General features: G+C 42.5%; 1 protein-coding gene across 1 annotated transcript; it reads left to right on the plus strand.

Annotated features, from left to right (window-relative positions):
- The first annotated feature begins 10,413 nt into the window (after nucleotides 1–10,413).
- LOC136469700 (uncharacterized) lies at nucleotides 10,414–10,860 on the plus strand. The gene has a single exon (XM_066467790.1). The coding sequence runs from the start codon at nucleotides 10,414–10,416 to the stop codon at nucleotides 10,858–10,860; it is 447 nt and encodes a 148-aa protein (XP_066323887.1).
- The last annotated feature ends 12,033 nt before the right edge of the window (nucleotides 10,861–22,893 follow it).

Raw genomic sequence — 22,893 nt, forward strand, 5'->3', positions numbered from 1 at the left:
GACTCAAAGAAATTATGGTGATAAGTGTGGCCTTGGCTTCAAGAAGATGACAAAGGGTGAAAGAAAGAGAGAAAGAAAGATGAAGAAGCTACAACAAAGAAAGCTCTCTCATACCATGTGCTACTAGTGTCATGAAGCGGGACACCTTGTAAATGGTTGCCCTAACATTGAGAAGCTCAAGAATATAAAAGAAGAAGAGAGGCTAAAGCATGTCAAGTGCTTCAAGTGCCGCACTTGGGGTCACCTTACCTCAATGTGCCCAACCAAGCAATTGGTGAAGCTACTAAAAGAGCCTCAACCAAAGCCACAAGTTGAGCAAGAGAAAACACCCCAAGAGTAAATCAAGATCAATCATGAAGATGGTGGTGACTTGATGATGAACAAGAAAACAAGAATGGGTGGAAAGGCAAGGCATCCAATGCAAACTCAAGATGCCAAGATGATGAGCAAGAATGAAGATGAGAAGAAAGACTATGCTCACATCAAGTGCTTCAAGTGTGGAAATATGGGACACTTTGCCTCTAAGTGTCCTACCAAGCTTGAGAAGAAGGCTCAAGCAATCCATGAGAGGCAAGGCAATGAGAAGCACCACATGAGCAAAGAAGAGATGGCTCAAGCAAAGAGAAAGTGGTACTCATGCCGGAAAAGGTGACACATGGCACATTCATGTCCCCTAGGTGACATTTCTAAGCCCATTTCAATTATTGATAATAATATGCTTAGAAAGGATGGTAATGGTACCTCTATGGTTGCTATTGCAAAACATCCCGCTATTCATACTAAGGCTATGCCTAAGTATGTTGCTCCTAACTTGAGAGGACCCAAACTAGTTTGGGTATCATCAAAAAGTGGATGATTGATTATAGGTACCATCAGCATTGGAGACTTGATTTAATTGATCTCACATTGTTCATCATATGTTGAATCAAGTTATGAAGCTTAGTGCGCATCGAAACCCAATGCCAAGTGAAAATTGAGTGAAGTCCAAGTGCTATAACATACAAGTGCTATAATTCAAGTTGTTGGTGATTCATTGAATATATTTGATGACTTGCAAATAATTGAGTTGAAGCTTTCTAGTTGGATGATCATGAGATAACCAAGGTATATCTCTTATTGATCATTTCATTTGGGTGCATATGAGTTGATTGAATTGGATAAATATGCAATGTTGCTTGCTATGAGTTGATTGAATGGATAATTGATTAAGTAATCAAGGTTGGATTGATTTGTGTTGGATAAATTCATGAGATGACTTTTAGTAAGTGATTTGAATAGATATATGTCTTATGGAAGTATTCAAACAAGTTAGTTTCAAGTTTGAGTCACATTTGATGAAGTATAGCTCAATTATTGAAATCTGTCCTATATTGAAAAACTGAGTGAGCTGTGATCCTAGCCATATTTGAGTAATCAAAACTTATTGGATTGGCATAAAAATTGGTGTACATTCTCTAGAATTATGGTATAAGATGCTGTACAATTTTCATGAGAATTGGATAAGAAATGCTTCAGATTTGGAGTGGATCTTGTCAGCTATAGTGCATCAGTTTTCAGCATATAGCAGTGGTGGAAGAATTGAAATATGGTAGAAATATAGAAGTCAAATGAAGCTCAAATTTTTACAGCTGCTAGATAACTTAGTAAAGAACATCTCCACCAAATTTCGTAGTATTTGGATTTGTATTTTGGAAAATATGCTTATTCCTTTGAAGGGTACAAAATCTGTCAGAAAAGTGACAAATGTTGGATTGATCTAGAGTCACTTTGATTGAAAGGTCCTCAAGTTGGAAACATATTTACAAGTGTTTGAGGTACCTAAGTTTGGTTTTGAGATGATCTAGAAACATGACAAGCAAAGAGTACAAGGCCATTTGATTGTGGAGTGTACTTTGCACACATTTGGTACTCAAGATGAAGATCAAGATCGAACTCAAGTTGAAGATGAAATTTAAGTTCTAGATATGATTGGAGATCATTTGGTAGAAAGAAAAGGACTTAAACAAGTAGAAAGAAAAGGACTTAAAGAAGGAATCAAGGTTACTCATCAAGTTAAGTCCATCACTTGGATCAATCAATCAAGTTATTTCAAGTAAGTGTCAAGGATGGTTCTTGGAGAGAGGTCACTTCTCCCTATTGTAGGGGCTTACCGCCTATGAGTTGGTAAACCAAGTGTGGTACTTGGAAGGCTAACATGGAAGTGGTGATCCAAGGAACATTTGAGATGCTTAGTTGAAGCATTCAAAAGGGTTGATCAAGAAAAGCAAGCAGCACCCAAAAGAGAGCTAGTCATGATATTTCAAGTGGTATTGTCAAATTGATGCTCTCATGCAAGCAAAGATCAAAAGGTAAAGCAAGCCAACCACAATAAGAAAGTGCACTTGATCATAAATGGTATTCATTTCATATGGGTGAAGAATGGAATTCAACATGGTATCTATTGATCTTCACCAAGCTTATAATTGGACTTCACATTGCTATTGGAGTTATGAATTGGAATCTATGTGACTATCCTCTACTCTAACATAGCAAAGGTATCATTGTAATGTGCATGATCATTTCATCCCTTACTAGTATGCGGTTAGTGCATATAGTACATGCCTCATAGGATCATGCATAACAAATGAAATGTTTAAATTCATAACCAACCACTGTTGCTTGAATTATTACTTGATCTAGTGGTTAGTATATGAATTTGTTTATGAGCTAGTGATCCCAAGTACTTGATCTAATTTGGATCGCTAACAAGTGACAAGTACAATATTGGCAAGATAACCCTTGCAAGAGGTGTGAAGAAGCTTGTCATTGGTTCAAACCGGACTTAAAAGCTTAGGCAAATCAATTTAGTTCAAGTTAACCATAGAAGCTCATGATAGTGATAAGAGTACAAGCACAAGACAACAATGTAAATGGATATCTAGTTTGTTTATTACAAGTAGTATCTAGACTCAAGTATTTCATCAAGAATCTACAAGTGATGTCTAGATTAACTCACAAGTGATATCCTATAAGTGGTACTCATGAAGATAGCAAATGTTCAAGAAATGGTTTTATTGATAAATCCAACAAGTGGTTCCATACTAGAAGATTCTTTCAAGTGATATCATATCTACACATGGTATCAATCATGCAAGATGATGGTTCCACAAGTGATCCTCAACTTTAAGTGATCATCAAATGAAGAATGCATCCTTCACCTACAAGAGCTCAAGTGTATCAAATGGATGACCCATGCTGTCACATAGGGGGAGGTGTCCCACAAATTGATCTCAAGATAAAAAATCTTATGTGTGGTATCTCAAGAAGCCCTACACAAGATACAAGTGGTACAAGTTACAAGTGGTATTTACAAATGGTGTCATTCGAACAATCAAGTGATGTCCATAAAAAATGCAAGATTCAAGCCTCAACCATCTACCCCAAATGCATACCTTTGCATCAATGAGAAGCACACCTTTTATGGAAATTGATGATAAAGGGGGAGAGATTATACAAAGATATGAAAGCTTTGAGATTGAGATTGTACAAGGGGGAGAGATAAGATATAAAAGCTCAAAGAAGTAGAGGTTGGACATGGACATGGACAAATAGGGAGCAACATTGAAAAAAGAGATGGATCAAAATTCTTGGACAAGAGAAGCACACAAGTAGGGGGAGCAAGCTCATGAACTTTGATTGATTGCATTTGATATGTGCATATTCATGTGCTTGCTTGCATTGCATAAGCTTTCAAATTCAATATGCATGCTTGTATGATATATGCTAGTTGTAAAATTTGATTGATAAAATGAAAACTAGCATGCATAGGATGATAGCTAGACACTTGGTATGATTTTCAACTAATGCTAGTACCGTGGTTTTAATGTTGATCTCACGAGGTATCTAGTGATTTTATTTCCAAGTGATATCTAGCTAACCATGGTGCTAAGGATGAACTTAAAGGTGCAACTCCGATTGGTATCACGCTTCAAAGGTTTACTCTATACACCTTAGCATTATTTGGTAGTAATTACTCTCCCACAATTCCAATCTATGCATATGTGCCAATTTCAAATAAAACACTCTAGCACATATGTAGGGGGACCTAATACTACCATTTCAGGTTTGTGGTACTTGTCCAAAATCATTTACACATGGTAAAATTGCTTGGGCAAGCAACATAAATTCAAAAGAGCTTAATTTCCATATCTTTGTAGAGTTGTCATCAATTACCAAAAAGGGGGAGATTGAAAGGTCCTTGTGTGGTTTTGGTAATTGAGTGACAACCTAGGTGGACTAATTGTGTTTATGTGAGATTCACAGGTGATTAGTCCACATGTACATGTATGTGAGCAACATATGCCATGAAGGTGAAAATGGCTTGGAGATGTTGCAAAGCTCACACATGTGATGATGAAGGAGCTCATTGCACATGAGACATGACATTGAGTCATACGATCAAGGTGGAGAAGATCAAGACAAGACTTGGCTTGATGGACTGGTTGCAAGCGTGAAGGGCAAGTCGGAGGCTTTGGAGCAATGGACCGCATGGCGGTGAAGCTTGAGCAAGACTTGGCACCGATGGACGAAGGCAACGGTGAAAAGCAAGTGAAGTCAAGATCGATGAACCAATATGATCACATGATAATATGAAGTGGATCATATCATTGTTGATCGTGTTGGTGCATGTGTTGCATCGACATTGGAGGAGATGGAATGGAATGCGCAAGGCAAAGGTATAACCTAGGGCATTTCATTTCACCGGTCATAGGTGTGTAGAGAAGTTTGTGACACGGTTTAGGATAGATGGCCATACTATCAAGAGGGCCAAACTTGTTTGCATATCGGTCATCTAGTGCCACTCGAGTGATCTAACTTTGCATCATCGCTAGGATTGAGTGGCTAATCCTTTGGAAAATGATTGTGAAAATGCTAACACACATACACATGGTGGTGTACACTTGGTGATGTTGGAACATTTACAAAGGAGATGAAGTTGGAGTTGATGTGGATCAACTTTGGCGATGGAACGGAGGTGAGAAGGGTTTGAAACTCCACCGGCGGAGTGTCCGCCCGTAGAGTGCGAACAGTCCGACGATGCCACCAGCGCCCTATACACAAAAGAGAGGTCCCTCAGAGTGGACCGAACTCTGGTCACGCAGTGATCGGACGCTAGGTTCCAGCGTCCGATCAGTGATGGCAGACAGCGTGCAGGCGTCGGTCATCGACCGGACATTGGTGTTGGAAGTGACCAGACGCTGACTGTGTGCGTCCGGTCAGGGTGACGTGTGGTGACACCGGTAGAGCAGAAAGGCCAGAGAGTGACCGAACGCTGGTGCTGCGTGCGATCGCAATCGACCAGATGCGTCCGGTCATGTTTGATACCTTACTAGAAATGACCAGACACTGGGGTTGCTGCGTTCGGTCAGTTGTTGCCACAACGTTTGGTCGACAGATGACCATTGGGATCCTGCGAATAGCGTTTGAATAAGGGGACACTTGGTGTGCATTGTACGACCAGACGCTGGGGTTCAGCGTCCAGTCGATCGGACCAGAGCGTCCGGTCGTCCCGACCTTTGCCTAGTGAAGGGGTAACGGCTCTATTTGTTCGTGGGGTTATAAATAGAAGCCATGGTCGGCCTTGGGACGGTAGCTGAGCACACTAGAGCCTTGGTGGCTTGTGTAGTAGTGCTTGGGAGCCCTCCATCTCACATATACTTGATAGTGATCATTCGATTGTGTGAGAGAGCGATTCTAGTGCGATTGCATCATGAGGTTGCATTGACTGGCACTAGGTGATCGAGTTGCAAGCCAGTGGTGCTTGTTACTCTTGGAGGTTGCCACCTCCTAGACGGCTTGGTGGTGGTCTCTGTTGAAGCCCGCAAGAAGCTTGTGCGGTGCTCCGGAGAAGAGCTTTGTGAGGGGCATTGTGCTCGCCCCGCGGGAGCCGCGAAGAGCAACTCTAGTTGAGCGTGTCATTGAGCTACCCTCACTTTTGGGGTAGGTTCTTGCGGTGCCCGACGTGCAGGCTTGGCGGGTGATGCCAATTAGCCACCAAACCACCAAGTGAGCGGTCGACACAATGGGGACGTAGCGTGTTGTCAAGCATGTGAACCTTGGGAGAAAAATCATCGTGTCAACCTTGTTCTTCCCGTTGGTTTGCATTCTCGTTACACAAGCTTGTAATTACTTTCATATACATTGTGCTTGTGTAGTTGCTCTTGTAATTAGTTAGCTTGTGTAACTTACTAGCCTTCTTGCTTGTGTAGCATAGAAGTAGCTCCCTTGCGTGGATAATTAGGTTTGTGTAACCTTGTTAGTCACTTTACTTAGTTTATGTAGCTAAGTATTGGCGCTCTCTAATTTGGCATTGGTTGCCTTGTTATTGAGCATTGCTAGTGAGCTTAGTTGGTTTTGTGCTTTTGCTTACTAGCATGTGTAGGAGCTCCCTTGTTGCTTAAAGTACTAGTGGCATAGGTTTGTGTGACCTTGCTCCTAGAATTGGTTAGGTGAGCTCTAGCTAGCTCGACATCTTTGTTGCTTAATTAGTATCTTTGTAAGGTTCTAGAGAACATAGATAGAGGGGTGTAGTCTTAGCTAGACCGATAGTTCTAATTCCGCACTTGTTTCGGTTAGCCAGCACAATTAGTTTTAGAAAGGACTATTCACCCCCCTCTAGTTTGCCATCTTGACCCTACAACCCTGCTCACCGCTCTTCTCCGACCGGCGCACTCAGAGCCGACTGGAGCCATCCGATCGGGGGCACCCTGTTCGGTAGGAACCAGAAGACGTGCGGAGAAAGGCAAGGCAAGGCTCATGAGTCAAAACCACTATACTAGGGACCATACCCTGCACGAAACAGTACTCTGTAGCCATCCTGACATAAATAGTATTGTAGGCACCGACATCTCCCCCTACAGTATTGTACGGCCTGCTAAAACTCCCATACGGTAAGCCCCCCGCGTGTCTCTGGACATCGATCGCAGTATAGGCACCAGGATCTGCCGTACCGGGTGAACATAGCGCGACTCCTCACATCCCACTAGGCATCAAATAGTATTTGCAGGTACCGGCGTCCATCCTTCCTAAAGAAGATAGCACGACCTCCCGTGCGCATCTGACATTCTACAGCGACATCAACAGTGTTGGGCCGCCTACCATTATCCAATCTTCATCAGCGTGGGCAACAAGGCTTAGAAACATCCGTACTCTCTCCCTCTCACCTGTAAAGCCATCCCCTTTATCTATAAAAGGGGATGCGCTCCCTCCAACAAAAAGACCAAGAAAAGAGAGCCAGAGTTTCTTAGATCGACATCAACACCTCACAACCATAGAACCACCAAGTTCCGACCGCAAGCACATGCTCGAACACCTAGCTCATAGCGAAGTTCCTATCACTCTTGGCCCTTCCGGTCGAAGCCAACCAGACCTCTTGTACACCCCATCTTTCTCCCTCTTGTTTGTAACCCCACTGCAAACTTCGAGCACCTAGGCTCAGGAATAAAGTCTCTGACCGACCCCGACTGGATGTAGGGCACGTTGCTCGAACTAGTATAAATCCTGTGTCATTGAGTGCTAGGCCACCTCCGATCACAACGTACAACAAAACTACAAATATTCACTAGTTGGTCACTTTCTGCACCGACAGTTTTGATCACCACAGTTGATCTTTAGATGAATAAAACCTCGTCGAACAACGAAAGCAGAGTACAGTTCTCCCCTCCTCCCCCCCAAAAAAACTTGGACATGCCACAAGATGTAATGTTACGAAACCAGACCAAATCACATATAAATGGATGAAAGAACATGGCTGAATCATCGGGTACAAAACAAGCAATGGATTTAGCACCTGAAACCCTTGACCCATCAAGTTGGACGTCTAATTTTCTCTCTATGGCTAATGACAATGAGGTCAACAACTCAGAGTCTATTCCAGCAGGGAGTTTTGATGAGCAGAGTTGCCATTACAAATAATAATCACAAATTGACTTACTACCGATGAAATTAGCTCCCGCAATGACAACCTTGTTGTGGCCATCATGGAAGTTATCACAAGTAAGAAGCTCATAGACAAAGATCAGTGGTAATTCCACCGATATATTTATTGGACCAAATCTAGACAAACTAAACCTAAGGAATTACTTAATTATGAACGAGGGATATGTCTTTTTCTTCTTGCCACCGGTGGTCTTGGCACAGAGGAATAAGTAGGGACTCCTGCTCCTAGACAACAGTTAGAAGATTGTGACAGCGGCTTGGAGCCATAAGGGGTGGCAGCATGTACACCATGTCATGTCTTTTCTAGGTTGCAACTCCATCTAAGGCTCTAGTTGGGTTATGGAACTAATAGGTAGCTGCTAATAGTTAGCTCCTTTAGATCCAAACATGTTCAGCTAATAGTTTATCTAATTATTAGCTACTCCCTCCATTCCAAATTATAAGACGTTTTAGCTTTTATAGATTCATAACTTTTGCTATGCACCTAAATATAAGTTATGTCTAGATATCTAGTAGAAGCTATGAATCAAAAAATGCCAAAACATTTTATAATTTAGGACAGAGGAAGTAATTCCCAACTAATAACTATGGAGTATCTCACTAGTTGGATCAAACTAGCTAATAGCAGCTAATATTTTTTTTACTCAATAGCAACTAATATTTAGCTAGCAATATTAGGTATAAGCTATTAACTAGCTAACTATTGGTAGCTAATAGATTCAAATAGGGTCTAAAATGACAATAGTATTGCAAAGTCAATAATCACAAAATCAACATTTATTTTTGTGGCGTCGAGGAGTGCAATCCAAAGTACGTACTGTACCGAGCGTTAGTGTGCTGGTCTGCTGGGTGTGAAAAACTTATGGCTATTAGGTAATCTGCTGCTCCTCTGTATGAACGTATGATAGGGATAGGCATCAAAAGGTTCCCTGCTGTTGCCTGTAGCTGCTGCAGGGGCAGGCGTCGAAAGGCTCCCCTGTAGCACTATAGCCACAGTAGGGACATGTGTCAAAGTCAACCCTGCTGTCACATATAGTCACTGTAGTCGCATGGCAGCCTGACATGTCTATATACTAAGATTAGATGAGTAGAGTTGTATATATAGTTTCCTACTGCAACTCAATAAAAAGAGCGAGTTCAGTTTTGCTATCAACTCTGCAGAGCTCCGGCCAATGCTGGTGCTTGAGTTGTGTGTGTGCTCTGTTATCCCTTCCTTTTTCTACCTCTAGCCATAGTGTGTGGTCAGCAACACAGGTGAGTGGTTGGCTCACCCGTTCCGAAGATCCAGGGGCCAACAAGTGGTATCGGAGCCATACAAGCATCGTCGCCAGACTAACCGCTGGCGATGACGGATGGTTTGGAGATGGGCGACAGCAGCGACGCTACTGTGGCAGCCCAGCCACGATAGGAGGTCATTGTGCGCACGGTGCGGGAGGTCAGCGGCACCAGTTGACCGATGCTGACTCGAACCAACTATGGCGAGTGGTCGATGACCATGAAGGTCAAGCTCAGAGCCGATGGCTCTAGAATGCTATTGACAAGGGCACTGACAACGAAGAATACGACATGTCAGCGTTGGAGGCTATCCTCGCTACTGTGCCAACAGAGAACAGGGAGCTGTTGGGGGCGAAGAGCTCTGCGAAGGAGGCGTGGGAGACCATTGCGGCGATGCGGGTCGGTTCCAACCACACAAAGAAGGCGACAGCCCAGCTGCTGAAGCAGGAGTACGCCAACCTCAAGTTCAAGGATGGTGAATTGGTGGAGGACTTCTCCCTTCACCTACAGTCGCTCATCAACAAGCTGAGGAGCCACGACGTCACCATCGACGAAGAAGAGGCGGTCTCCAAGTACCTCCACTCCATGCCGATGAAGTACATCTAGATCGCTCTCTCCATAGAGACGATGTTGGACTTGTCCACCCTCACCATTGAGGATGTGACTGGTCAGTTACGGGTGATGGACGAGCGTCTAGAGCAGGCGATAGCAATGACGGACAACGGCAAGCTGCTGCTGATAGAGGAGGAGTGGGCTGCCCAGAGGAAGAAGTCCAGAGAAGCCTCCTCTAGCCGCGGTGGCGATGGCAAGCACCACGGCAAGGCTTTTTCAGAGAAAAAAAGAAGATTGACCCCAATGCCTACCAGTGCTATGGGAAGATGGGCCATTGGGCAAAGGAGTGCCCAAATCGCAAGCAGAAGAAGAAGGTTGAGGCTCATCTTGCGTAGGCTAATAATGATGATTAGGCCACTCTCCTAATGGCGATGTTCTGTGCACTGCACGATGTTGAGGCCAAGGAGAAGGGAGAGGGGATGGCGGTGAAAGGGCCTGAGAAGGCTCTGAAGGCCATCAACCTTGACGAACCATGCGCCCAAGTCCATCGGACGTGGGAGCGGCGAACAAGAGCAGCGGTGGTACCTGGACTCCAACGCCAGCAACCACATGACGGGCTCCAAGGAAGCCTTCTCCGAGCTCGACGGAGACGTGACCGGCATAGTGAAGTTCGGTGATGGCTCAAGGATGATGATCCAAGGGCACGACACCATCATCTTCAGGTGTCAGAATGGTGAGCACCGTGCGCTGACGGATGTGTACTACATCCCACAGCTACGTTCTAGCATTGTCAGCATTGGGCAACTGGACAAGCTCAGATGCGAGTTACTGATCAAGAGCAGGATCCTGAGGATTTGGGATCAGGAGTGGCGTCTTCTCGCGAAGGTAAAACGCTCACGTAATCGATTGTACCTGCTCGACTTGAAGGTGGAGCAACTAGTGTGCCTGGCAGCATGGCACACCGAGGAGCCATGGCTGTGGCATGCCCGGTTTGGCCATCTAAGCTTCGACGCTCTAGGTCGACTAGAGAAGATGGTCCAAGGTGAAAGGTCCTAATATGGCTAGAGGGGGGGGGGGGGTGAATAGCCTATTTAAAAATCTACAAATCAACTAGAGCAATTTGATTAGTATGACAAATAGCATAATACAAACTTGCTCTAGCTCTACAAGGGTTGCAAGCCACCTATCCAACAATTCTAGTTGCAATGATTACTAGGGCACACAAACTTGCTATGTAACTACCCACTAAGAGCTCTCAATCTTGCTACTCTAAAGAGCTCAACTAGATGAATGTAAATAATAAAGCAAGCTCTCAATTCTAATTACACTAAAGAGCTTGTACCAACTAGTTTGCAAGAATGTAAATAAGTGAGTAGGGTGATTATACCGCCGTGTAGGTGATGAACCAATCATAAGATGAATGTAGAGCCAATCACTGGGATAATGCAAATGATAAGAGGCAACCGATTTTTCTCCTGAGGTTCACGTGCTTGCCAACACGCTAGTCCCCGTTGTGTCGACCAACACTTGGTGGTTCGGCGGCTAAGAGGTGTTTCACAAACCTCGTCCACACGATAGGACACCACAAGAACCGACCCACAAGTGGGGTAACTCAATGACCCGAGCAATTTACGAGAGTCACCTTTCGGCACTCTGCCGGGGAAGGTACAACTCCCCTTACAATCACCGAAGATGGCCATGAACAATCACCAACTCGTGCCGATCCTCCACCGCTGCACCGAGCCATCTAGGTGGTGGCAACCACCAAGAGAAACAAGCAAAATCTGCAGCGCAACACGAATACCAAGTGCCTCTAGATGCAATCACTCAAGCAATGCACTTGGATTCTCTCCCAATCTCACAATGATGATGGATCAATGATGGAGATGAGTGGGAGGGCTTTGGCTAAGCTCACAAGGTTGCTATATCAATGAAAAATGTGCAAGAGATGGAGCTACAACCAGCCATGGGGCTTAAATAGAAGCCCCCATGGAATAGAGCCGTTATACCCCTTCACTAGGCAAAACACGCTCTGACCGGATGCTCCGGTCATACTGACCGGACCCTGGACTCAGCGTTCGATCCACTGATTTATGCCACGTGTCATTCTGAGTTAAAACTAAACCGTCAGATCACAACGGCTAAGTGCTGACCGGACGCTTCGGCTAAACTGACCGGACTCTGGAGCCTCAGCGTCCGGTCGAGTACAGTAAGGGTCCAAATCCGTTTTTCCTCGACCGGACGTGTCCGGTCCACCTCGACCGGACATAGCCTAGCATCCGGTGGTATACCCTAGCTACTGTACCGCCAAGTCAGCGCGACCGGACGCAGGCAGTCAGCGTCCGGTGCATTCAGATCCAGCGTCCGGTCACTTGATCGACGCTGGCATCTCCTCTGTCTTCTTCACCCTTGCTCAAATGTGCTAACCACCAAGTGTATCACCTTGTGCACATGTGTTAGCATATTTTCACAAATGTTTTCAAGGGTGTTAGCACTCCACTAGATCCTAAATGCATATGCAATGAATTAGAGCATCTAGTGGCACTTTGATAACCGCATTTCGATACGAGTTTCACTCCTCTTAATAGTACGGCTATCTATCTTAAATGTGATCACACTCACTAAGTGTCTTGATCACTAAAACAAAATGGCTCCTACATTTTATACCTTTGCCTTGAGCCTTTTGTTTTTCTCTTTCTTCTTTTCCAAGTTTAAGCATTTGACCATCACCATGCCATCACCATTGTCATGATCTTCGCCATTGCTTCATCACTTGGAGTAGTGCTACCTATCTCATAATCATCTTGATAAACTAGGTTAGCACTTAGGGTTTTATCAATTAACCAAAACCAAACTAGAGCTTTCAATCTCCCCCTTTTTGGTAATTGATGACAACCCTTATACAAAGATATGAATTAAAGTACATTTGAATCCATGTTGCTTGCCCAAGCATATTTACCATGTGTAAAGGATATGGGCCAGTTTCATGAATTCCAAATGATAGCAATTGCTCCCCCTACATATGTGCTAAGAGTTTGGATTGAAGCTTTGCACATATGATTAGATAGGAAATATAGGAGACAATTTCTACCAAATGATGCTAAGGTATAAGAGATGGACCTTTGAAGCATGATACCAATCGGAGTGCACCATTATACCATCCTTAGCACCATTAGTAACTAGACATACACAAAAACTAGAATACCCCATGAGATCAATATTACAAATAAGGGTCTAGTTTCTATAGAATGAACATAGGTCTAGTTACTTTAGCCTATGCATGCTAGTTTTCATTTCAACATTCAAACCTACAACTAGCATACACCACACAAGCATGGATATTAAAAATTTATGCCATGCAAGCAAATATATGGAATGCACATACAAATTTACCATACAAGTTCATGAGCTTGCTCCCCCTATTTGTATGCTTCAAATTTTAATTGATCCCCTTCCTTTGTCATATATTAATTGATCCCCTTCGTTTCACTATCTTTGTACACTATTTCTCCCCCTTTGTCATCAATGGCCATAAAGGCTTAAAGTATAAATAGGGTAGGATTATTAATGTCAACAATTTGCCCAAAAGGTGGCCTCAAATTATGGATATGTTGGGGTGAGACCATGTGAAATGAGGATCATTTTCCCAATTTTGTTCAATCTAGATTACTTGCAAAAGATATTTAACTCGGTTTGATCCAAGGACAAGCTTCTTCATAGCTCCAAATAAGGGTTATCTTGTACCATGTTGAGTTAAACACTTATAGCTCATTTTCTAAATCAAACACTAGGTTTACAAGCCCACAAATATGTCATATGCTACCACTAGATCATTTCAAACATACAAGCAATAGTGGTACCATATAAGCATCAAATTCATTTGATTTTCATGAATGAGCCTAGGACATGATAGGAATGACTAGATGCACTAAACATGTCCTTAGCAATGGATGGATGATATGTCAATCAATTTTACCTTGCTTTGCTCAAAGGAGAGGCATGTCATATAGTGGGGGTGCATCAACACATATTGGAGAAGTCAAGTATGTTCAATTCATTCCTTAGCTTGCAAAACCTCTTCTCATCAAGTGGCTTGGTGAATATGTCAGCAAGTTGATCTTCGATGCCCACACTCTCTATGCAAATGTCCCCTTTTTGTTGGTGATCTCTTATGAAGTGATGACGGACATCAATATGCTTTGTTCTTGAGTGTTGAACCGGGTTGTTGGTGATCTCTTATGAAGTGATGACGGACATCAATATGCTTTGTTCTTGAGTGTTGAACCGGGTTGTTGGTGAGTTTTACGGCACTTTTATTGTCACATAGCAATGGCACTTGCTTGAATCTAATTCCAAAGTCACTCAAAGTAGCCTTCATCCAAAGTAATTGAGCACAACAACTACCGACCGAAATGTACTCTGCTTCGACGGTTGAAAGTGCTACACTATTTTGCTTCTTTGATGACCAAGATACAAGTGATCTTCCCAATAGTTGACATGTGCCCGATATGCTCTTTCTCTCAACTTTGCATCCCGTATAATCGGAGTCCGAATATCCAATCAACTCAAATCTTGCTCCTTTGGGATACCATAATCCAACATGTTGTGTATGCTTCAAGTACCTCAATATTCTCTTAGTTGCCTTCAAATGACTTTCTCTTGGTGAGGCTTGAAATCTAGCACACATGCATACACTAAACATCACATCCGGTCTTGATGCGGTCACATAGAGTAGGCTTCCAATCATAGACCGATACATCTTTTGATCCACCATGTTGCCACTAGCATCACTATCCAAGCTTCCACTTGTCCCCATTGGTGTACTAATAGCTTTAGCATCATCCATTCCAAACTTCTTGAGCATGTCCTTGATATACTTGCCTTAACTCACAAATGTGCCATTCTTCATTTGCTTGATTTGAAGACCAAGGAAGTAACTAAGCTCTCCAATCATAGACATCTCAAACTCACTTGCCATCATCTTGCCAAACTCCTCACAAAATTCTTGATTTGTTGATCCAAAGATGATATCATCAACATAGATTTGCATGACAAACAAGTCATTTCCAAGCTTCTTGGTGAAGAGAGTGATGTCAACCTTTCCCATCTTGAATCCCTTAGAGAGTAGGAAATCCCTCAATCTCTCATACCATGCTCTAGGTGCTTGTTTCAATCCATACAAAGCCTTTCTTAACTTGTAAACATGGTTGGGTTTCTTTTCATCTTCAAAACTAGGAGGTTGCTCAACATACACAAGCTCATTGATGTACCCATTGAGAAATGCACTTTTCACATCCATTTGGTACAACTTGATGTTGTTGGCACAAGCATAAGCTAGCAAGATCCTAATTGCTTCCAATCTTGCAACCGGGGCATATGTTTCTCCAAAGTCAAGACCTTCAACTTGAGTGTAACCTTGAGCCACTAATCTTGCTTTATTCCTTATTACTATCCCATCTTGATCTTGCTTGTTCCGAAAGACCCACTTAGTTCCAATCACATTATGATCCTTAGGCCTCTCAACTAGATCCCATACATGGTTTCTTGTGAAGTTATTTAGCTCTTCATGCATAGCATTGATCCAATCAACATCCCTCAAAGCTTCATCTATCTTCTTAGGTTCAATGGATGACATAAATGAGAAATGCTCACAAAATGAGGCCAATCTTGATCTTGTTTGCACACCTCTTGAAATATCACCAATGATAGTGTCCAATGGATGATCTCTTGTAACATTGGTTGGTTGAAGCACTTGCACTTGATTGCTAGCATTTGATTGATCACTAGGTTGAGATGATGAACTAGCCATTTGTTGATCTTGCACATTGCCATCACTAGTGCTTGCTTGGATTTGATCATGAGAACCACTAGCTTGCACATTTGAGCTAGAGAGCACTTGGTTCTTGTCATCTTCAACATCAATCACCTCTCTAGGCCTTATATCACCAATGTCCATGTTCTTCATTACTTTGACCAATTGAGTGCCTCTTACATCATCTAGATTCTCATCTTCCTCTTGGGAACCATTTGTTTCATCAAATTCCACATCATGAACCTCCTCAAGAGTGCCACTAGCCAAATTCCAAACTCTATAAGCCTTGCTAGTAGTGGAGTAACCAAGCAAGAAATCTTCATCACATTTCTTTTCAAACTTGCTCAATCTAGTGCCTTTCTTCAATATATAGCATTTACAACCAAAAACCCGAAAGTATGCTATGTTGGGCTTTCTTCCATTCAATAGCTCATAAGGTGTCTTTTCCATCATGGGGTGACAATAGAGTCAGTTGCTATAGTAGCAAGCCGTGTTGATTGCTTCGGCCCAAAATGAATGACTCACATTGTACTCACTCAACATTGATCTTGCCATATCAATCAAGGTTCTATTCTTTCTTTCAACTAGCCCATTTGATTGAGGAGTATATTTGGCCAAGAATTGATGTCTAATTCCATATTCATCACACAACTCATCAACTCTAGTATTCTTGAATTCACTTCCATTGTCACTTCTAACTTTCTTGATTGTTGTTTCAAACTCATTGTGAATACCCTTGACAAAAGATTTGAATGTTGCAAACACATCACTCTTGTCACCAAGAAAGAATACCCATGTGTATCTAGTGAAATCATCCACAATCACAAATCCATATTTATTTCCTCCAATGCTAGTGTATGTGGTTGGTCCAAACAAGTCCATGTGCATTAACTCAAATGCCTTAGATGTTCTCATCATACTCTTCTTAGGATGTGTGTTACCAACTTGCTTTCCGGCTTGATATGCACTACATAGCTTATCTTTCTCAAAAGTTACATCTTTCAAGCCTCTAACTAAGTCATGCTTGATTAACTTGTGTAATTGTTTCATTCCAACATGACCAAGCCTTCTATGCCATAACCAACCCATGCTAGATTTAGTGATCAAACATGTTGTCAATTGAGCTTCTCTAGCATTGAAATCAACTAAGTATAGATTCTCATATCTAAATCCTTTGAATATCAAGTTAGAGCCATCTACACTTATGATCTCTACATCATCCACACCAAATATGCACTTGAAACCAAGATCACACAATTGAGCTACCGACAATAGGTTGAAGTTCAAGCTCTCTACTAGTAGCACATTGGAAATGCTCAAATCATTGGATATTGCAATCTTACCAAGCCCTTTGACCTTGCCTTTGCCATTGTCACCAAATGTGATACTATCAATCCCATTGCTCTTGCTTTCATTAATTGAATTGAACATTCTTGGATCACTGGTCATGTGTTGTGTGCACCCACTATCAAGCACCCAATGCCTTCCTCCGGCTTTATAATTTATCTACAAAAAGAAGATCAATTCTTTTTAGGTACCCAAACTTGCTTGGGTCCTTGTAGGTTAGTCACCAAGGTCTTTGGTACCCAAATGGCCTTCTTCTTTGGGCCCACAATTGGTGTACCAATGAACTTAGCCTTCACACCATTGGCACCCTTATAAAGCATGTAACAAGAATCAAATTTGATTGATGATACATTAGGTAGCTTGTTCTTGTTAGTCTTACAATTTTGCTCTATATGCCCAACTTGCTTGCATCTATTGCAAAACCGACCATTGCCCTTCACAAAGCTAGCTTTGGGAGTGACAAAGGCCGCCTTGCCTTTCTTGGGGGTATAGCCTAATCCCTCTTTGTTGAGAGAAAATCTTTGGCTACCCAAGCACTTTAGCAAGCGGGCATCTCCACCATAGGCATTGCCTAAGGCACGAGTGAGCTCATTCACCTCCTTCTTGAGGGTTTCATTTTCCACCATTAGTGATGTATCATTCATAGGTGGAGTGGTAATGGTTGTGCTACAAGAAGTGTTAGTAGGAGCAACAATAATGGGTTCATCAATAAGATCACATGTTAGTCCCACATCACATGATATGATCACTTGCTCCTTCTTGGCTTCCTCCACTTTGACTTGCTCAATGAGAGAGGAGTGAGCCTTTTCAAGCTTAGAGTGAGCTTTGCCAAGCTTCTCATGGGTTTCCATTAGCCTCTCATGAGTGTCATTGAGCTCATCAAGGGATTGCTCAAGAAATTTGACTTTCTTGTTCAATTCCTTGCACTCCTTTCTCTTCATCTCAAAGCAAGTATGCACTTGCTCACACATGTCGATGAGCTCCTCCTTGGAGTACTCCTCCTCATCATCATCACTCCTACAAGCATCACTTTCACATTCATCATCATCACTCACATCATATTTTACCTTGGTAGGTTTTGCCATGAGGCACGTCGATGGAGTGTCAAAGATGGAGGGCTTGTTGTTGATGGCGATGCTTGCTAGTGCTCTCTTAACAGATTTCTTGTCATCATCACTAGAGCTATCACTATCCGAAGAGCCATCACTATCCCATGTGACCAAATAGCCTCCACCCTTCTTCTTTTGGAAGGTCATTCTCTTCTCCTTCTTCTCCTTTTCTTTCTTATCCTCCTTGTGCTTCTTCTTCTCATCCTCATCATTATCACTATTGTATGGACAATTTGCTACTATATGATCGGGGCTTTTGCAATTGTAGCATCTTCTCACATACTCTTTCTTCTTGGTGTAATCTCTTCTCTTTCTTGCACCATAGCACTTCTTCTTCATGAATTTTCCCATCTTGCGCACAAAGAGAGCCATAGCTTCATCATCAATATCACTAAGATCATCATCATCACTTGATTCTTTCTTGGACTTGCCCTTGTTCTTTGAAGATGATGAGCTAGCCTTGAATGCTATGCTTTTCTTCTTCTTGTCTTCTTCTTGTCTTCTTCTTCCTTCTTGTCATCTTTGTCATCCCCCTCCCTTTCCACACGGTATATCTCTTGTGTCATGACATCACCTAGTACTTAGTTGGGGGGTGATATCCTTCAATCCTCCTCTTATGATGAGCAATCTCAACATCTCAAATCTTGGAGGTAGGCACATCAAGAATCGATGGGAGACATCATCATCCTTGATCTTTTCTCCCAAAGCCTTCAAGTCATTGACAATTACTTGTAGCCGATGGAACATCTCCAGAATGCTCTCATCATCCTTCATCTTGAAACTTGTCAACTTATCCTTGAGGATGTACAACTTGGCACCTCTTCACCGCCGGTGTGCCCTCATATATTTCCTCCAATCTCTTCCACACCTCATTTGCTCTTTCACAATCCTTGATTTTGCTCAAACACCTTGGAATCAATGGCATTGTATATGGTGTTGAGAGCCATTGTATTGCATTGCTTGTTGATCTTATCTTGGTTGGATTGGATCATCGGGATCAATGATAGCATAGTCATTCTCGGTCACTTCCCATACTTGATCATTGATTGAACCAAGATACATCCTCATCTTTCTCTTCCAATAATCATAGCATGTGCCATCAAAGAACGGTGGTTTGCCCCCCACATGGTTGAACACAACTTGAGCCATAATTTGACACCGAGGTTGTTAAGCCTTCAATCAAACGGTGACCACGGCTCCGATACCACTTGAAAGGTCCTAATATGGCTAGAGGGGGGGTGAATAGCCTATTTAAAAATCTACAAATCAACTAGAGCAATTTGATTAGTATGACAAATAGCGTAATGCAAACTTGCTCTAGCTCTACAAGGGTTGCAAGCCACCTATCCAACAATTCTAGTTGCAATGATTACTTAGGCACACAAACTTGCTATGTAACTACTCACTAAGAGCTCTCAATCTTGCTACTCTAAAGAGCTCAACTAGATGAATGTAAATAATAAAGCAAGCTCTCAATTCTAATTACACTAAAGAGCTTGTACCAACTAGTTTGCAAGAATGTAAATAAGTGAGTAGGGTGATTATACCGCCGTGTAGGTGATGAACCAATCACAAGATGAATGTAGAGCCAATCACCGGGATAATGCAAATGACAAGAGGCAACCGATTTTTCTCCCGAGGTTCACGTGCTTGCCAACACGCTAGTCCCCGTTGTGTCGACCAACACTTGGTGGTTCGGCGGCTAAGAGGTGTTTCACAAACCTCAGTCCACACGATAGGACACCACAAGAACCGACCCATAAGTGAGGTAACTCAATGACACTGAGCAATTTACTAGAGTTACCTTTCGGCACTCCGACTGGGGAAGGTACAACTCCCCTTACAATCACCGAAGGCGGCCACGAACAATCACCAACTCGTGCCGATCCTCCACCGCTGCACCGAGCCGTCTAGGTGGTGGCAACCACCAAGAGAAACAAGCGAAATCCGCAGCGCAACACGAATACCAAGTGCCTCTAGATGCAATCACTCAAGCAATGCACTTGGATTCTCTCCCAATCTCACAATGATGATGGATCAATGATGGAGATGAGTGGGAGGGCTTTGGCTAAGCTCACAAGGTTGCTATATCAATGAAAAATGTGCAAGAGATGGAGCTACAACCGGCCATGGGGCTTAAATAGAAGCCCCCATAGGAATAGAGCCGTTATACCCCTTCACTGGGCAAAACGCGCTCTGACCTGGACGCTCCGGTCATACTGACCGGACCCTAGACTCAGCGTCCGGTCCACTGATTTATGCCATGTGTCATTCAGAGTTAAAACTGAACCGTCAGATCACAACGGCTAAGTGCTGACCGGACGCTCCAGCTAAACTGATCGGACTCTGGAGCCTCAGCGTCCGGTCGAGTACAGTAAGGGTCCAAATCCGTTTTTCCTTGACCGAACGTGTCCAGTCCACCTCGACCGGACACAGCCCAGCATCCTGGTGGTATACCCTAGCTACTGTACCTGCCAAGTCAGCGTGACCGGACGTAGGCAGTCAGCGTCCGGTGCATTCAGATCCAGCGTCCGGTCACTTGATCGACGCTGGCATCTCCTCTATCTTCTTCACCCTTGCTCAAATGTGCTAACCACCAAGTGTATCACCTTGTGCACATGTGTTAGCATATTTTCACAAATGTTTTCAAGGGTGTTAGCACTCCACTAGATCCTAAATGCATATGCAATGAATTAGAGCATCTAGTGGCACTTTGATAACCGCATTTCGATACGAGTTTCACTCCTCTTAATAGTATGGCTATCTATCTTAATGTGATCACACTCACTAAGTGTCTTGATCACTAAAACAAAATGGCTCCTACATTTTATACCTTTGCCTTGAGCCTTTTGTTTTTCTCTTTCTTCTTTTCCAAGTTTAAGCATTTGACCATCACCATGCCATCACCATTGTCATGATCTTCGCCATTGCTTCATCACTTGGAGTAGTGCTACCTATCTCATAATCATCTTGATAAACTAGGTTAGCATTTAGAGTTTCATCAATTAACCAAAACTAAACTAGAGCTTTCACAAGGGTTGCCCCACATCAAGCACGGAGGCGAGCTATGTGACAGCAGCCTGGTCGAGAAGCAGAGGAGGCTACCGTTTCCAAAGGCGGCCAAGTATCGCGCGTGGACACTCTCGAGCTCATCCACAACGATCTCTGCGGGCCAATCACGCCAGCCACAAATGGTGGTCGGCGGTACTTCCTCCTGCTCGTGGATGATTACAGTCGCTATATGTGGCTACAACTCCTGACGAGCAAGGACGAGGCGGCGAAGGCGATCAAGAAGATCAAGGCACGCGCGGAGGTGGAGAGCGGCAAGAAGCTGCGCGTGCTGAGGACTTATCTCGGTGGTGAATTCACTTTGGTGTAGTTCGCTGCGTACTGCACGGATCAGGATGTGGTGCGACACCACACCGCGCCGTACTCGCCACAACAGAATGACATGGTGGAGCGGACAGAACCAGACGATGGTCGGCATGGCTCGATCCATGATGAAGCCAAGGGCATGCGGGCTATGTGCCCAACTTATTGCTTGGTTGGAAGTCTAGATTGCACTTCAATGGCTAGATCCGCATGATGGCGGACGGGTTCCATATGTTAGCACAACATGGGGCAAAAATGACTAGCTACAAAACATGGTTATCTTGCACTAAAGGTTTTGGTTTTAAATCATTTTACATAGTTTTGTGGTTATGAAACTACTATACTCATACAAAATAAGAACAAACCAAATGCACTGTATACTAAAAGGCATCATCAAATTATATGACTCAGAGAGTACAAAAATTTTAGCACCTACGTTAAAACAAATTTTAGTACTCATTAGTCCTAAAATAAACCAACTTTTAGAGTTATCTTGACTCAAACTTTTTAAATTTAACTAAACCTTTAGAAAAGAGCATCAACATTTATGGCACAAAATATATATAATCAAATTCATAATGAAACATGTCTTCATATTATACTTATTGGTGTCTTAGGTGTTTATATTTTTCTTTATAGAGTTAGTTAAATCTAAAATAATTTAACTTAGGGCATATTTAGATCCTATGGTCTAAGGATCTGTTTGGATCATGGCTTGATTATTATAATCTAGATTATGCATTAAGATTATAGATTATACTAATTAGATTGTTTGTATCAATGGATTATGGTGATTGATTATGGTTGATTAAGTGAGAATTTTCTATCTTATCATTTATAATTTGGTAAGCTGGACAATCCGTTGTGGATAAGTTGGACTTTTAGCATCCATAATCCCCTATAATCTAGTCTTACATGGATTAAGGGATTATAGCAATCAAGAGTTTTAATTATTATAATCCATCATATAATCAATCATATTTGAATCAAACTGTGATTATATAATCTGGTTATTATAATCAGAGGGGGTATCAAACAGGGCCTAAAGTTTAGTTGGCTAAAGTTAAGGACTAAAGCTTTAGACCATTTTAGCTTACTTGTGTGCTCCAAAGTTTTTATGAGGTTGACTAAACTTTAAACAACACTTTAGATCTGTTGTTTGCTGCCTTAAGAGCTAAAGTGGTCGAAAGTTTAGTAGATCAAATAGGCCCTTAGAATGGCTATGTATATATTGTTTTATTTTTGGACCCAAGGGAGCATATAGGTTTCAACTCTTGATACCTCTGTAGCCATAACTCTTACCTTTCATGGACCGTAAATGAGCTCTTGACAACATATTAGCGTAAAAAAAGTGTTTTCTTTCAAAATATATATATATATATATATATATATATATATATATATATATATATATATATATATATATATATATATATATATATTGCCTCC

This window comes from Miscanthus floridulus, chromosome 8 (genome assembly GCF_019320115.1).
Source record: "Miscanthus floridulus cultivar M001 chromosome 8, ASM1932011v1, whole genome shotgun sequence".
Classification (NCBI taxonomy): domain Eukaryota; kingdom Viridiplantae; phylum Streptophyta; class Magnoliopsida; order Poales; family Poaceae; genus Miscanthus; species Miscanthus floridulus.

Excerpts from the sequence above, each read along its gene's own strand:
- LOC136469700 (XM_066467790.1), top strand. The coding sequence starts at position 10,414 with ATGACGGGCTCCAAGGAAGCCTTCTCCGAGCTCGACGGAGACGTGACC.